This window comes from Coregonus lavaretus, assembly GCF_964263955.1.
Source record: "Coregonus lavaretus genome assembly, chromosome: 12".
Classification (NCBI taxonomy): domain Eukaryota; kingdom Metazoa; phylum Chordata; class Actinopteri; order Salmoniformes; family Salmonidae; genus Coregonus; species Coregonus lavaretus.
In genome coordinates, this window is record NC_139999.1 from 41,694,697 (window position 1) to 41,712,556 (window position 17,860).

Consider the following 17,860-nt stretch of genomic DNA (forward strand, 5'->3'; position numbering starts at 1 on the left):
ACCTGTACACAGCCCATCTGAAATTAGCCCACCCAACTACCTCATCCCCATATTGTTATTTATTTTGCTCATTTGCACCCCAGTATCTCTATTTGCACATCATCTCTTGCACATGTATCATTCCAGTGTTAATATTAATTGTAATTATTTTGCACTATGGCCTATTTAATGCCTTACCTCCATAACATGCTACATTTGCACACACTGTATATATATTGTCTGTTGTATTTTTGACTTTATGTTTTGTTTTACCCCATATGTAACTCTGTGTTTTTTTTTTTTTTTTTTTTTTTTCGCACTGCTTTGCTTTATCTTGGCCAGGTCGCAGTTGTAAATGACAACTTGTTCTCAACTGGCTTACTTGGTTAAATAAAGGTGAAATAAGAAAATAAAATAAAATAAATTGAACGGTTCAAGAGTTGCTGTTGGTGGATTATTTTATGCAAATGTATATTGCTATAGTTGATACAAGTTGAACATAATTTGAAGTTAGGATAGCCTGGTTGTGGTCAATAGTTTTGGTAAGTAATTGTGTGGTTCAGTAGTTGTGGTCAATAGTTGTGGTCAGTAGTTGTGGTCAATAGTTTTTTGCTTGTGGTCATTTGTTGGTGGTTGTGGTCAGTAGATGTGGTCAGTAGTTGTGGTTAATAGTTGTGGTCAGTAGTTGTGTTCAGCAGTTGTGGTCATTAGTTGTGTGGTCAGTAGTTGTGTTGTTGTGGTCAATAGTTGTGGTCAGTAGTTTTGGTAAGTAGGTGTGTGGTTCAGTAGTTGTGTAGTTGTGGTCAGTAGCTGTGGTGAGTAGTTTTGTGGTTGTGTTCAGTAGTTGTGGTCTGTAGTTATGGTCTGTAGTTGTTGTGGTCAGTAGTTGTGTGGTCAGTGGTTGTGGTCAGTAGTTGTGTGGTTGTGGTCAGTAGTTGTGTGGTTCAGTACTTGTGTGGTCAATTGTTGTGTGGTTGTGGTCAGAGTCTAAACTACGTTGTGTGTGAAAACTGATCAAAGTGCGATGAGAAGTTATCGGGCTAAATATGAAGCGAGTGAGTGGAGACAGCTTCGCTAGATCCAATCAGGGCAGCAGGATCAACGTACCGCCCACCCTTTTCTTTACAGACAGGCAAACTAGCCAGTTGAGTTATTTAGAGCACAGGGCATGATCTTGAGAAGGAGGATGATGCTAGTGAGCATTAGACATTTTCTCAGTATCATTCCAGGTTGTCCAGACCGGGGAAGCATTAGAAATCTTAGTGCTAGCTGTTCGGTCCGAAACAGATTCACAAATCATGGGAATTTGTTGCGCTATAAAGAGTTGTCTCCCTCCGAGGCACGTGTTGCTAGGCAACACTTGCCTTGGCAGGCCTGCTCCCTCCGTGGCTAAAGCCAGTGTGATAAACATGCTAACAAATGTTTATGCTATGAAACTAAATAAATACTGCACTCTGACCCACAACACTTCTTTGCTAGATTCATGATAGTGTTGTTAGACAAAGCAAGGAAAGTTAACTTCAAAATGTGATGTAGTTTTATTGAATCTGCAGCTGTTGTTGGTATGTAATGAATTTTCTAGCTTCTGACATGACTTACTGCATCTATAATGAAAACAGTTGATGGTTACTAAAACAGCTCTATCTATTGATTGTCTAACTTGTTGGGAAAGTGGTCAAAATTTAAGTAGCTGATTTGTGTCAAAAGTTGCTGGTTACATTTACAGTGAATGTAATGTTGGAAGTGATGATGTCACAATGGGACCTTTAGAATTTTGAGGAAATCCCATGAAAGTGGATGGAGGACAAAAAGATACAAAAATGTATAACTTAAAAAGTATAAAACATATCAACAAGTTGTATGTGAGCACACTGGTCCTGACCAGTGAACACGTTTTAAAGTTTGAACAGCGTTTCTTTTGCTTCGCAAGTCCCACCTAACTATATAGGAGTCTAAATGCTGAGAGTATGTTCATCCTGGTTCTCCATCCCTCTCTATATTATTCCAGAAAATGATTCACTATTCTCTCTAGGTATCTCTTATACAATGTTGTGTATTTGAAGCTGAGCCGTTCCATGTGGTTAAGTCTTGTTGAGACAAGTTATTCAATATCTGTACTCTGGTCAGATTTTAACACCTCAGATCCCTCTGGACAAGTGTAGACTAGACTGAGCATTTCCTCTGAATGAATCAATAACCATATGTGAAGAAGTCAAAGGAGAGAAAGAACAAAGTCATCTGACTGGAAACAAGCTCTGATATGCTCCCAATGATGTCCTCTCATTCTGCATGTGGTCTCATGGTTGATTTTATCATTTAGACTCACTCTTTCAGTGAAACTGGTGTCAATGTTTTATTTATTTTTATTTAACCTTTATTTTGCCAGGGAGTTATGCTGAGACCAAAGACTCTATTTCAAAAGAGCCCTGTAATTACAAAAATATACACAGTATGAAAAGCAAAACAGAGATACAAAACACAATCAAAGAAAACAAACATATTCTTCAGTAAAAAGGTCATCAATCAGCCATCTGAATTGCCCTAGAGGCACCAAAACATCACATTTTTGAGAGTATTGGAGATTATTCTTGATTAAGTCTTCACTCAGCCACTCAACCACTCAGTGCATGTAAAGGCACTTGCGACTGCTCTATTAGGAGTGATATGAGGGGGTTCTTCTCTGGGAGAGACTTCAGAGCCCAGTGTAGTGTCATCTAGTCAAAAAGATGGTAAGAAGGCTGTGGCGTGCGTAGTGTATACCGTTCCTTTAAGAGAGCAGAGAGACTCTTCGCGACTGATGGTTCACTTAAAGAATACAGCTGATGTCTGTATTGACTCCATCCAGTCTGCTCTTATTGTCTCTCCTCTCTCTCGCTCTCACTTTCTCTCTCTGTCTCCTCTCTCACTCCATGTCTCATGTCTCCTCTCTCTCTCTCCCTCTCTCATTCTCTCTCTGTCGTCTCTCGCTCACTGTCACTCTCTCTTTTGCTCTCTCTGTCTCCTTTTTCTGTCCTCTCTCTCTCTGTCTCTCTCTCTGTCTCTGTCTCTGTCTCTCTCTCTCTCTCTCTCTCTCTCTCTCTCTCTCTCTCTCTCTCTCTCTCTCTCTCTCTGTCTCTGTCTTCTCTGTCTCCTCTCTCTCATGTCTCCTCTCTCTCATGTGTCCTCTCTCTGGAGACTAATTGCTTCTTTCTGTACCGTCAAGTCTCTATGCCAGCTCAGAAAACAGTGTTAAGTGGGTGTTGGGGTTTACGAGTGGGCTTTATAGAACAGTGATTGTTTTACAGCTTCTGAAATGCTAAATCCATCCCCCCACTGGAAGGTTATGTGACAGGGGTTTAATTAGGAAGAGAACGGCAGAAGGAGAGGGGTCTGCTGGTCTGCTGTGTTCGCGTGTGTGCACGTGCATATGTCTTTATTCCCCCTTTCCTCATATCCCTTCTTGTTAGATTCTCTCCTGAATTAAGAGATGCAAAATGTGTGCACAGCTTCAAAGGTTTAATAAATCAAAATTGGCCCATAGTAGTTTAATCAGCTCCATTGATTAGTTTATAAATGGAAGACAGTTGACAAATGAAGTGAGTCAGGGAATGCCTGCCTGCCAGTGGTCCCATCTGTGTATTGGCTGTAATATGGATGTAATAACACGCTCCAGCAGACAAACCCAGCAGCTGGTTGATCTTTCCTGAACACACACACCCTTTGTCCTGATGGCTCTTTCTGTGTGACAGTGGCCACCTCATCCCCATCACATCCCCTCCCTAATGGGTAATCTGGGACTGATGTGGCTCATCTGACACAGATGCCACCCCCTCTAAACACCCACATTAGACAATTATGGCTTTGTCCGCCAGTGACTCTGCTTGTATCGCTGTGGTGTCATTCACGCCGCTCTGTGTGACATGGCTAATATGTGTTGTTCTCAACGTAAAGTACAACAAAACTAGCTGTGTCCACAGAATGATTATTTTTATCTGTAAGGATGTCGGTGGGGCATTTCAGTGTGATGAGTGACGCGCATGCTAATCATTTCTGTACTACTGGGGTAGTTATTAGTCTCAGTGGGACGCATAGTGGGATGTGCTGATTTAAGACTAGTTTCATGGACAGGGATGACCTGATCCTAGATCAGCACTCCTACTCTGTCCCCATATACAGTATGTTCTACTCTGACAGTGTCTGTGTGGAGAGGCAGTAAATGCATGGCAGATTGCTGGTTCATTTGTAATTCTGTGCCATACTAGTGGAGAGCAGTGTCACGTTGTACTGTACCTCTGAGAGATAGATACAGGCTGAAGGGACATCAATATACCTGGCCTTTAATTGGTTAGTCTAAAATATGGAAGATGTTATAAATGTAATGTTATTTATGTTCTGCAAGCTCATAACACAGTTATGCTAAAACACATTTGTGCACATTCTCTCTCTCTCTCCTCTCTCTCTCTCTTCTTTCTCTTCTCCCTCTCAAACACATACAGCCACACACGGGAACACAGGCACACCGTCACCCACATACATTTGTGGATGTGGTTGGTCTTTCTCTCTAAGTGTGATATGTCTTCCCTACAGATGACATGGATGCCATCCCTGTCAGGCAGTTCATCAAACACATCATGGAGCTCTACTCCAACAACCTGCACGGCTTCTCTGAGGAGTTTGAGGTAGGAACACAACACAGTCTTTCTCCCTCAGCCTTTCTAATATTGTTGAGGGTTGATAAGTAGGCTACCTCTGGGATGAAGAGGAGTGTGTGTGTCTAGATGTGTGTCTGATTATTCTCATATGTCTGGTGTATGTTGTTTGTAGGGGTGTACATTACTGTCTATGTCTGTGTAAACATTATGAAGTGTGTACAGGGCATGTGTAGTATGTATTCATACAGAAACGTGTGTGTGTGTGTTAGTATTGTGGAGCAGATGGCTGAGTGTGAGGAAGGTTAATTAACAAAGGGTCTAGTTGCTGGTTGGCTGGACAGGAACACACTGTCTCTGTGACCAGGTTGAGGCACAAGGCTAACACACGTCCCCCCAGAGGCCCTTGTCAAATTGGGGTTATCCAGTGGGGTGAACGTGAACATACTTTATTCATACTAGGTCATTCAAACAGAGCCCCATGGTGCTGGACTAGCTGTAACAGATGTGTGTAGAAATCCCACCTCTGATTAAAACTCAGTTAGATACTTATCATGTATGTAATGCAATTCAAGCAAATCATTGAACTGAAAAATACTGTTCAGAAACAAATCATTTTAGATAGAGGGTTTATTTTGAAATTGTCATTCTTCACATAACTGACCCCACTATAACTATGACCACTCACCCCCCTCTCTCACTTTCTCACCCACCTCTCTCCCCCCTATCTCCCTCCCCCTCTGCTCTCTCTCTCTCTCTCTCTCTCTCTTTCTTTCTCTCTCTAGGAGGTCCAGCGCTGTACAGTGGACCTGAAGATCACAGCAGAACATTCCAATCACCCTGACAACAAGCACAAAAACAGATACATCAACATCGTGGCCTGTAAGTCCAGTTTCAAGATGTATTAGTCGTATGTACGGGATACACATGGTATAGATCGTCCAATGAAATGCTTACTTGCAGGTTCCTTCTCGACAGTGCAACAACAATAATAAAATATAAGAATACTACCATAAAGTAAATGGCTCAGTAGAATGTAATAAATATAATTAGTGTAAGTATAATACAGGAAGGCACCATTTTTGTCAAATATTTATACATTTTTGGGGGGATTGGGGGGCAAGTGTTTAAACTGTGCAGTATTTAGCAATCATAATAAAGGTATGGTATCAGCAGTTGTGATGTGTGTGTGTGTCTGTCTGTGTGTGGGTGTGTGTGTGCGTGAGTGTGTGCATGTGTGCTAAGGTGCTGAGAATCAGAGCAGGTGGTCAGTCCAGTTCAAGTGTTCAACAGTCTGATTGCTTGTAGATAGTTTCTATCTCTGAGCCTGTTGGTATCAGACCTCATGTTCATATTAACATGTGACGTTAAAAAGGCAATGCAGGATGAGGCTAATATTCATTTTCTATGTTGACAGATGATCACAGTAGAGTGAAGTTACGACCCTTGACTGGGAAAGATGCCAAACACAGTGACTTCATCAACGCTAACTATGTAGATGTAAGTCAACCAATTGATGTATTGAGTACCTTTTATCTGTCTATGTCTTTATGTATGCTCGATGTTCTCTCTCTGTCATTATATATTGTCTAGTACTCACCCTATGTGTACTTGCTCTCTTTGCGAGTGTACTGGTGTTACTGAGCCCCCTCATTTCCTCTCAACAGGGTTATAACAGTCCCAAGGCCTACATCGCGGCCCAGGGCCCTCTCAAGTCCACCTTCGAGGACTTCTGGAGGATGGTGTGGGAGCAGAACACTGGTATCATTGTCATGATCACTAACCTGGTAGAGAAAGGAAGGGTAGGTGGCCTCCCTCTGGCATTCACAGTATTTTGACTGTAGGTGTTACTGTTGTCTTTTCACAGTTGAATCCTTGAGCAGACTAGGTGAAAAATATGTTGATGTGCCCTTGAGCAAGGCCTAATTGCTCCTGTAAGTCGCTCTGGATAAAAATGTTAAAAATGAATACTGTTGCCTTTCACAGATGGAATTAGATTAATACTGTTCTCTTTCACAGAGGAAGTGTGACCAGTACTGGCCCACAGAGAGCAGTGAGGAGTATGGCAACATCGTGGTGACTCTGAAGAGTACTAATGTTCATGCCTGCTACACACTGAGACGATTCCTCATACGGAACACCAAAGTCAAAAAGGGTCAGAAGGGCAACCCGAAGGGGCGTCAGAACGAGCGGATGGTGATCCAGTATCACTACACCCAGTGGCCTGACATGGGCGTGCCGGAGTACACCCTACCTGTCCTCACCTTCATAGGGCGCTCCTCTGCAGCACGTACACCTGACATGGGCCCCGTCCTAGTCCACTGCAGGTACAATAGCTCTCAAAACAAATAAAAAGTGTTCTTACAGTTCTCTAAACATGAGCTGTGTTCGAATACCCATACTAACATACTGTATACTACATACTTAATGAGTATATACTACATACTATATACTATTAGTTAATTTTAGTATACCGTAAACAAACAGTATCCTTTCAGTTGAGTGTACTAGCGCTTTGCCTGTCTACCGGAAGTTGATGCTGTTGCTATGCAACTTCTTGCTATCTTGTTAGCATAACAAATTACTAGCTAGACATCTTACGACTTCATTAACAATGTCCATTGAGACCACACAATGACTATACCATTTAGCTAAGCTAAGAATGAAGTGAATAATCAAGTCAATAAACGTTGGGTAGTTAGTTAGATAGCATATAGTTAATATACTGGCAAGTTCGATGTATTAGTAGCCAACTAACGTTAGGTAGCTAGTTAGCATACCGGTACATACAAGCAACTGCTGTAATGATATGCTATGTGGTTCATAAGGCTAGCGTAGCGTAGATAAATGTAAAATGTAAACATAACATGTAATGTAACTTATTTGAAAAGTCATTACTTTTTTATTACATTGCTCAACATTTTCTTAACATTTGTCATAATTAGTTAAAGCAATTAATATTTACTTTTTGTACTTACATTCGTATCTGCGCTCATCGGATTTCGGCTGCATATTTTCCGCCATTTTCTACAAATCTGAAAATATTGGGAAGCCACGCCCATTTTCTAATGAATTGCATTATGGGCCCTAAAAGCACGGAAATAGTGTCCACTGATTGTATACTTTGAATTTTGGCAAATGTAGTACGACATCCGGGAACTTTTGGTATACTAACTATATCCATAGTTAGTATGCTCGTCCATTTATGTATATATTCTTTATTCATTCCTTACTTAGAATTTTGTGTATTGGGCATATGTTGTGAAATTGTTAGATATTACTTGTTAGATAGTACTGCACTGTCAGAGCTAGAAGCACAAGCATTTCGCTACACCCGCAATAACATCTGCTAAACACGTGTATGTGACCAATAAAATGTAATTTAATTTGATTTGATTACCAATAAGCATACTACATACTCATACTACATACATCAGAAATAGTATGGTTAGTGCAGTTAGTATGAGTATTCGAACACAGCTATGGATTCCGACCAAAGTTTACTGCAGAGAGCCGCTATCCTAGTGCACAAAATCATCTTCCTCATTATAAGAAATTACAAGAAACATGACTAGTTTGCTCATTGAAGTCTTGGCTTTTTATTAGATCAGTATTACAGCTCCCTCTATGGGTATCTTGTGGTAGTTAGTAGGTAACATACTACGTTTTGGTTGTGTAGTGCTGGAGTCGGGCGAACAGGGACGTACATCGTCATCGACAGCATGCTGCAGCAGATCAAAGACAAGAGCACAGTCAACGTCTGGGGCTTTCTCAAACACATCCGCACGCAACGCAACTACCTGGTTCAGACAGAGGTAACGTGTGCACGTGCATGCACACGTGTGTGTGTGTGTGTGTGTGTGTGTGTGTGTGACAAATGTACATACAGCTACAGTAACTATCAAAGAGATTTACCTCTTTTAGATATAATGTTATGCCAGCTAGAGATACACGATATATAAAAAAAGTATGTGGACACCCCTTCAAATTAGTGGATTTGTCTATTTAAGTCACACCCATTAATTACAGAAGTATAAAATTGTGCACACAGCCATGCAATCTCCATAGACAAACAGTGACAGTAGAATGGTCTTACTGAAGAGTTCAGTGACTTTCAACGTGGCACCATCATAGGATTCCACCTTTCCAACAAGTCAGTTCTTCAAATGTCTGCCCTGCTAGAGCTACCCCGGTCAACTGTAAGTGCTGTTATTGTGAAGTGGAAACGTCTAGGAGCAACAACGGCTCAGCCACGAAGTGGTAGGCCACACAAGCTCACAGAACCGGACCACCAAGTGCTGAAGCGCGTAGCGCGTCAATATCTTCTGTCCTCGGTTGCAACACTCACTACCGAGTTCCAAACTGCCTCTGGAAGCAATGTCAGCAAAAAGACTGTTCGTTGGGAGCTTCATGAAATGGGTTTCTATGGCCGAGCAACCGCACACAAGCCTAAGATCACCATTCACAATGCCAAGCGTCTGCTGGAGTGGTGTAATGCTCGCCACCATTGGACTCTGGACCAGTGGAAACGTGTTTTATGGAGGGATGAATTAGTCTGACGGACTAATCTGGTTTTGGCGGAAGCCAGGAGAACGCTACCTGCCCCAATGCCTAGTGCCAACTGTAAAGTTTGGTGGAGGAGGAATAATGGTCTGGGGCTGTTTTTCATGGTTCGGGCTTGGCCCCTTAGTTCCAGTGAAAGGAAATCTTAACGCTACAACATACAATGACATTCTAGACAATTCTGTGCTTCAAACTTTGTGGCAACAGTTTGAGGAAGGCCCTTTCCTGTTTTAGCATGAGATGCCCCCTTGCACAAAGTGAGGTCCATACAGAAATAGTTTGTCGAGATTGGTGTGGAAGAACTTGACTGGCCTGCACAGTGCCCTGATCTCAACCCCATCGAACACCTTTGGGATGAATTGGAACGCCGACTGCGAGCCAGGCCTAATCGCCCAACATCAGTGCCCGACCTCACTAATGCTCTTGTGGCTGAATGGAAGCAAGTCCCCGTAGCAATGTTCCAACATCTAGTGGAAAGCCTTCCCAGAAGAGTGGATGCTGTTATAGCAGCAAAGGGGGGACCAACCTAATATTAATGCCCATGATTTGGAATGAGATGTTCGACGAGCAGGTGTCCACATACTTTTGGTCATGTAGTTTATCTTCCTTCTCCCTCTGCCCTTCCCCCTGGACTATAGGAGCAGTACGTGTTCATCCATGATGCCCTGATGGAGGCCATCCTGGGCAGTGAGACAGAGGTACCCGCCTGGCAGCTCCATGGTTACGTCAACAGCATCCTCACCCCCGGCCTGGGGGGACGCACGCGCCTCGACAAGCAGTTCAGGGTGAGCCTATATATTAGCATAGTAATTCACAAACTACTTATGTAATGAATAGCATCTTTAGAGAGTTGAAGGGCTATACTAAAGATTGTAGGTAGACATTGTCACCCAGACATTATAATACCACCAAGTATACATTGATGCCCATTCATATCCATTCACTAGATGTTGTTCTAGTGATCTGATCCAACTCTTCTTCCCCCGCTGTCTCTCCAGCTGCTGACCCAGTGTAACGCCCACTTCATAGAGTGCTTCAGTGCCCAGAAAGACTGTAACAAGGAGAAGAACCGCAACTCCTCAGTGGTTCCATGTGAGTACATTATTTCTAGATACTATTCTAGGCTATATGATCCATTTCTCTTGTCAATTAACCACCAACTACTGAAGTATATGAGTGAGATAAGATGTTTCATGCTTTGCCAGTTCACCTGAGACATTAGGCTATAAAAATAGAGTGTATGAGCTTTTTCAACCCACCATAGGACTACGCCATAGCGCAGGGCTCATCAACTAGATTCAGCCGCAGGCTGATTTTTTTCTTGAGCAGATAGTCGGGGGCCCGGAACATAAGTTCAAATAATTTGTAGACTGCAAATTGACCGCAAGAAGCCCAAACAGATATATTTGACTAAAACATAATAATTTCAAACCTTGCTTACGTTTGGATATAGTCACATTTCTCTCTATTATGTGCGGGAATACTTGGGAACAGATTTCCAAAATTTAAATCACTTGGAGCTGATTTCCTGGTGTTTTTACAGTCTTTTATGGCTAACAATGAAACGTTTTCCATTTTCTTGGGGGGCCAAATAAAACCACCCTCGGGCCGGGCCATCAGTTGGGGAACCCTGCCATAGGAAATGCATAGTAGTTGCAACAGTGCATAGTTTATAGTTGATATTTACATTTTAGTCATTTAGCAGACGCTCTTATCCAGAGCGACTTAGTTAGTGCATCCATCTTAAGATAGCTAGGTGGGACAACAACATATCAGAGTCATAGTAAGTACATTTTCCCTCAATAAAGTGGCTATCAGCAAAGTCAGTGCTAGTAGGAAAATACGTGTTGTATTTTGTAATTTTTTTTTTGTAGGGGGGGGGGGGGGGGGGGTGTAATGGGATTCATTTAAGATACTCTTTGAAGAGGTAGGGGTAGGACTGAGTGCTCGGGATGGCTGTGTAAGGTTTGAACATAGCCTGAAGGTAGGGAAGGGCAGTTCCTCCATAGTCAAGCTCTGTGGTCCTGTAGTGGATGCAAGCTTCAACTGAAAGCCAGTGGAGTGTGCAGAGGAGCGGGATGACATGGGATAACTTGGGAATGTTGAACACCAGGCCGGCTGCGGCATTCTGGATAAGTTGCAGGTTTGATGGCACAAGCAGGGAGCCCAACCAACAGAGAGTTGCAGTAGTCTAGACATGTGATATGTGCATTATTAGTTAGTACTGTACAGTAAAATGGCACCACAAGTCCAGTGGTGTGTTTGAATGCATGTGTTTTGTCTCCCTCTCTAGCGGAACGAGCTCGAGTAGGACTGGCCCCTCTCCCTGGAATGAAAGGCACAGACTACATCAATGCCTCCTACATAATGGTATGATACTGCTATACCACACACACACACACACACACACACACACACACACACACACACAAACACACACATATATCTCCTGCCCACTCTGTCTGTCTGATAGTGGTGTCTGAACATAATGATATGTTATGTTCCCTTGATGATTATAATTACCCTGCATTTTAAACTGTTATTGCGTGAAGCCTCTTAATGAATAACAGTCCATAATTTAGCATAACGAATAATTCATACTGAGAAACTGAGGCAACATCATGATCAAGACAGTGACCTTTAAAACTCATTGATATGAAATGTAAATCCTAACCGACACAATACATTCCTTCTGGTGTTCAGACACTGTAAAAGTAATTGGTTAATAATGTTATAGAAGATTTTGTGAGAGCTGTTGACTATGTATGAGAGCTAACATGTTGACCTTCAACCTTTGGCCACGTAGGGTTACTACAGGAGTAATGAGTTCATCATTACCCAGCATCCTTTGCCCCACACAACCACAGACTTCTGGAGAATGATCTGGGACCACAACGCCCAAATCATCGTCATGCTCGCAGACAACCACGGTTTGGTGAGTAGAGTAGCTGGCCAGCAGGTTATAACATAAGTCTCTTATGCTTTTCACCCTACTTAAGTAAAACTGTACTGTCCTTGCCTGGTTATGCATCAGTGCTGTAAAGGGAAATGAAAATAAGATATCCAAGCCAGCACAGTACGGTTTGGATCTGCTTACACAGATATACAGTTGAAGTCGGAAGTTTACATACACTTAGGTTGGAGTCATTAAAACTTGTTTTTCAACCACTCCACAAATTTCTTGTTAACAAACTATAGTTTTGGCAAGTCGGTTAGGACATCTACTTTATGCATGACACAAGTACGTTTTCCAACAATTGTTTACAGACAGATTATTTCACTTATAATTCACTGTATCACAATTCCAGTGGGTCAGAAGTTTACATACACTAAGTTGACTATGCCTTTAAACAGGTTTGAAAATTCCAGAAAATGATGTCATGGCTTTAGAAGCTTCTGATAGGCTAATTGACATCATTTGAGTCAATTTGAGCTGTACCTGTGGATGTATTTCAAGGCCTACCTTCAAACGCAGTGCCTCTTTGCTTGACATCATGAAAAAAAAAAAAAGAAGAATCAGCCAAGACCTCAGAAATTGTTTTTGTAGACCTGGTTCATCCTTGGGAGCAATTTCCAAACGCCTGAAGGTACCACGTTAATGTGTACAAACGATAGTACGCAAGTATAAACACCATGGGACCATGCAGCCGTCATACCCCTCAGGAATGAGACACGTTCTGTCTCCTAGAGATGAACGTACTTTGGTGCGAAAAGTGCAAATCAATCCCAGAACAACAGCAAAGGACCTTGTGAAGATGCTGGAGAAAACAGGTACAAAAGTATCTATATCCACAGTAAAACGAGTCCTATATTGACATAACCTGAAAGGCTGCTCAGCAAGGAAGAAGCCACTGCTCCAAAGCCGTCATAAAATAGCCAGACTACGGTTTGCAACTGCACATGGGGACAAAGATCGTACTTTTTGGAGAAACGTCCTCTGGTTTAATGAAACAAAAATAGAATTGTTTGGCCATAATGACCATCGTTATGTTTGGAGGAAAAGGGGGCGGTTTGCAAGCCGAAGAACACCATCCCAACCGTGAAGCACGGGGGTGGCAGCATCATGCTGTGGGGGTGCTTTGTTGCAGGAGGGACTGGTGCACTTCACAAAATAGATGGCATCATGAGGAAGGAATATTGTGGATATATTGAAGCATCATCTCAAGACATCAGTCAGGAAGTTAAAGCTTGGTTGTAAATAGGTCTTCCAAATGGACAATGACCCCAAGCATACTTCCAAAGTTGTGGCAAAATGGCATAAGGACAACAAAGTCAAGGTATTGGAGTGGCCATCACAAAGCCCTGACCTCAATCCTATAGAAAATGTGTGGGCAGAACTGAAAAAGCGTATGCGAGCAAGGAGGCCTACAAACCTGACTCAGTTGCACCAGCTCTGTCAGGAGGAATGGGCCAAAATTCACCCAACTTATTGTGGGAAGCTTGTGGAAGGCTACCCGAAATGTTTGACCCAAGTTAAACAATTTAAAAGCAATTCTACCAAATACTAATTGAGTGTATGTAAACCTCTGACCCACTGGGAATGTGATGAAATAAATAATTGCTGAAATAAATCATTTTCTCTACTATTATTCTGACATTTCACATTCTTAAAATAAAGTGGTGATCCTAACTGACATAAGACAGGGCATTTTTACTAGGATTAAATGTCAGGAATTGTGAAACTGAGTTTAAATGTATTTGGCTAAGGTGTATGTAAACTTCCGACTTCAACTGTACCTTACACTCATCTAACCTATATGCATGTGTTGTCGTATGTGTATCTAGGCTGAGGATGAGTTTGTGTACTGGCCGAGCAGAGAGGAGGCGATGAACTGCCTAGCCTTCACCGTCACCCTGATCAGCAAGGACAGACTGTGTCTCTCCAATGAAGAACAGATCATCATCCACGACTTTATCCTGGAGGCCACGCAGGTACAGTAACCCTTCATCTTTGACCTTTCACCCCTCACAGGTAACCTTTATAAAAACCTCTCAGCCCCTGTTGTGCCAGTATGCAGATAGCAAGGCCATGTGTGTCCCGGGATGGTCCTTGGAGCCGGATAGGACCAGTGGGACTGGTCCCTGGTTGACCCCATCCGTTTTCAGATAGGATCTAGCTAAACTACGGTACTGGACTGCAGTACTGTAATTGAAGACATTTAGGGGAACGTTGTTATTCCCATTTGTTTGTATTAAGTGTCATCAGATTGGGCTTTAGTTAAACTACAGTACTGGCCTGCAGTAGTGGTACTGTATTGTCAGTGTCCTAGTTGTGTCTGACTTAATATGTCTCCCTCTCTCTCTAACAGGATGACTATGTCCTGGAGGTGAGACATTTCCAGTGCCCTAAATGGCCCAACCCAGACGCCCCTCTCAGCAGTACCTTCGAGCTCATCAATGTCATCAAAGAGGAGGCCATGACACGAGACGGACCCACCATCATACACGATGAGTAAGTGGGCCTGGTGTGTGTGCGTAGGTCTGAGCATTCAGTGGCCAGTTTATCTAGTACCGGGTCGGACCCCCTTTGCCTCCAGAACAGCCTGAATTCTTTGGGGCATGGAAACGTTGCTCAATTGGTGTCAAAGTGTCCCTCTCTGTCTCTGGTAGGTTTGGGGCGGTGTCTGCGGGGACTCTGTGTGCCCTCACCACCCTGTCTCAGCAGCTGGAGAGTGAAGGGGCTGTGGATGTCTATCAGGTGGCTAAGATGATCAACCTCATGAGGCCAGGAGTCTTCACAGACATAGTGAGTTCAACCATGACCCAGCCAGGAGGATTGGTGCTGTCAGGCATTAATAATCACCAATTGTCAATAACTAACTTCTTGCAACATCTCCATTCAGTCATAGGAACAAATATCACTTCCAGTCTGTGTAACATGGTGATTGTCATTGCTCGTTCTGACATGACCTCTCAACATGTCACCAATCTTAGACCTAGAAGTAACATTTGAAGTTGCAACATTTGTCAGTATTAATGCCTGCTGGACTGTTCCTTTATACGGTACCGCATCCTGTTTATGTTTAGCCTCAGCCCAAACTTTGTCGCTATTACCAGCTGTTGTCTTAGCTCTCTCGAATAACACCTGTGATTGCTTTATGCCTCTCTCCCATGTCAATATGCCTTGCTTATTGCTGTTTCGGTTATTTCTTATTGTACTATTTCACTGTAGATCCCCCCAGCCCAGCTCAACCTGCCTTAGATAGCTCCTTTGTCCCACCCCCCATACACGCGGAGACCGACTCAATCGGTGCCTCCAGCGATGCTATCTCTTTCATCGTTACCCAATGCTTAGGTTTACCTCCACTGTACTCATATCCTTCCATATCCTTGTCTGTACATAATGCCCTGAATCTATTCTACAACGCCCGGAAATCGGCCCCTTTTTTTCTCTGTCCCCAACGCACTAGAAGACCAGTACTTAAAGCCTTTAGCTGTATCTTTATTCTACTCCTCCTCTGTTCCTCTGGTGATGTAGAGGTTAACGCAGGCCCTGTAGCCCCCAGTATCACTCCTACTCCCCAGGCGTTATCATTTGTTGACTTCTGTAACCGTAAAAGCCTTGGTTTCTTGCACGTTAACATCTGAAGCCTCCTCCCTAAGTTTGAGTTATTCACTGTGTTAGCACACTCCGCCAACCCTGATCTTCTAGCAGTGTCTGAATCCTGGCTTAGGAATGCCACCAAAAATTCTGAAATGTCCATCCCCAACTACAACATTTTCCGTCTCAATAGAACTGCCAAAGGGGGTGGGGTTGCAATCTACTGTAGAGATAGCCTGCAGAGCTCTATCATACTATCCAGGTCTGTGCCCAAACAGTTTGAGCTTCTACTTCTAAAAATCCACCTTTCCAGAAATAAGTCTCTCACTGTTGCCGCTTGCTACAGACCCCCCTCAGCCCGAGCTGTGCCCTGGACACCATATGTGAACTGATTGCCCCCCATCTATCCTCAGAGTTCGTACTGCTTGGTGACCTAAACTGGGATATGCTTAACACCCCGGCCAACCTACAATCTAAACTAGATGCCCTCAATCTCACACAAATTATCAACGAACCTACCAGGTACAACCCTAAATCTGACATGGGCACCCTCATAGATATCATCCTGACAAATTTACCCTCTAAATACACCTTTGCTGTCTTCAACCAGGATCTCAGCGATCACTGCCTTATTGCCTGCGTCCGTAATGGGTCCGCGGTCAAAAGACCACCCCTCATCACTGTCAAACGCTCCCTAAAACACTTTAGCGAGCAGGCTTTTCTAATTTACCTGCGCCGGCTATCCTGGATGGATATTGACCTCATTCCGTCAGTAGAGGATGCCTGGTTGTTCTTTAAAAGTGCTTTCCTCTCCATCTTAAATAAGCATGCCCCATTCAAAAAATTCAGAACTAAGAACAGATATAGCCCCTGGTTCTCCTCAGACTTTACTGCCCTTGACCAGCACAAAAACATCCTGTGGCGTACTGCATTAGCATCGAACAGCCCCCGCGATATGCAACTTTTCAGGGAAGTCAGGAACCAATATACACAATCAGTTAGGAAAGCAAAGGATAGCTTTTTCAAACAGAAATTTGCATCCTGTAGCACTAACTCCAAAAAGTTTTGGGACACTGTAAAGTCCATAGAAAATAAGAGCACCTCCTCCCAACTGCCCACTGCACTGAGGCTAGGAAACACTGTCACCACCGATAAATCTACAATAATCGAGAATTTCAACAAGCATTTTGCTACGGCTGGCCATGCTTTCCACCTGGCTACCAATACCCCGGCCACCAGCTCTGCACCCTCCGCTGTAACTTGCCCATGCAACAGCTGATGAGCTGAAAAATCTGGACCCCTACAAATTACTAGCCTGTTCAACCTCTCTTTCGTAACGTCTGAGATACCCAGAGACTGGAAAGCTGCCGCGGTCATCCCCCTCTTCAAAGGGGGTGACACTCTAGATCCAAACTGTTACAGACCTAAATCCATCCTGCCCTGCCTTTCGAAAGTATTTGAAAGCCAAGTTAACAAACAGATCACCGACCATTTAGAATCCCACCGTACCTTCTCCGCTATGCAATCCGGTTTGCGAGCTGGTCATGGGTGCACCTCAGCCACGCTCAAGGTCCTAAACGATATTATAACCGCGATTGATAAAAGACAGTACTGTGCAGCCGTCTTCATCGACCTGGCCAAGGCTTTCGACTCTGTCAACCACCACATTCTTATTGGCAGACTAAATAGCCTCGGAGGGCCTGTTGTCTGGACCTCTGGCTGTCTCTATGGGGGTACCACAGGGTTCAATTCTCGGGCCAACTATATTCTCTGTGTATATCAATGATGTTGCTCTTGCTGCTGGTGACGCTCGGATCCACCTCTATGGGGACGACACCATTTTGTATACATTTGGCCCTTCATTGGACACTGTGTTAACAAACCTCCAAACGAGCTTCAACGCCATACAACACTCCTTCCGTAGCCTCCAACTGCTCTTAAAAAGTAGTAAAAGTAAATGCGTGCTCTTCAACCGAACACTGCTTGCACCCACCCACCCGACTAGAATCACTACTCTCGGCGGGTCTGACCTAGAGTATGTGGACAACTACAAATACCTAGGTGTCTGGTTAGACTGTAAACTCTCCTTCCAGACTCACATTAAGCATCTCCAATCAAAAGTTAGATCTAGAATCTGCTTCCTATTTCG

General features: G+C 43.3%; 1 protein-coding gene across 1 annotated transcript in view; it reads left to right on the forward strand.

Annotated features, from left to right (window-relative positions):
* Positions 1 to 17,860, forward strand: part of LOC311138839 (receptor-type tyrosine-protein phosphatase gamma-like) — a gene marked incomplete at its 5' end in the record, with an annotated part of 204,313 nt that overhangs the window by 184,054 nt on the left and 2,399 nt on the right. Inside the window, 13 exons of the mRNA XM_084173644.1 lie at positions 4,546 to 4,637; positions 5,393 to 5,489; positions 6,025 to 6,107; positions 6,275 to 6,409; positions 6,627 to 6,934; positions 8,287 to 8,422; positions 9,809 to 9,955; positions 10,169 to 10,262; positions 11,464 to 11,540; positions 11,977 to 12,105; positions 13,956 to 14,102; positions 14,480 to 14,622; positions 14,781 to 14,916. Of these exons, the coding sequence (XP_084029770.1) occupies positions 4,546 to 4,637; positions 5,393 to 5,489; positions 6,025 to 6,107; positions 6,275 to 6,409; positions 6,627 to 6,934; positions 8,287 to 8,422; positions 9,809 to 9,955; positions 10,169 to 10,262; positions 11,464 to 11,540; positions 11,977 to 12,105; positions 13,956 to 14,102; positions 14,480 to 14,622; positions 14,781 to 14,916 (1,724 nt within the window). The remainder of the gene's footprint in view (positions 1 to 4,545; positions 4,638 to 5,392; positions 5,490 to 6,024; positions 6,108 to 6,274; positions 6,410 to 6,626; positions 6,935 to 8,286; positions 8,423 to 9,808; positions 9,956 to 10,168; positions 10,263 to 11,463; positions 11,541 to 11,976; positions 12,106 to 13,955; positions 14,103 to 14,479; positions 14,623 to 14,780; positions 14,917 to 17,860) is intronic.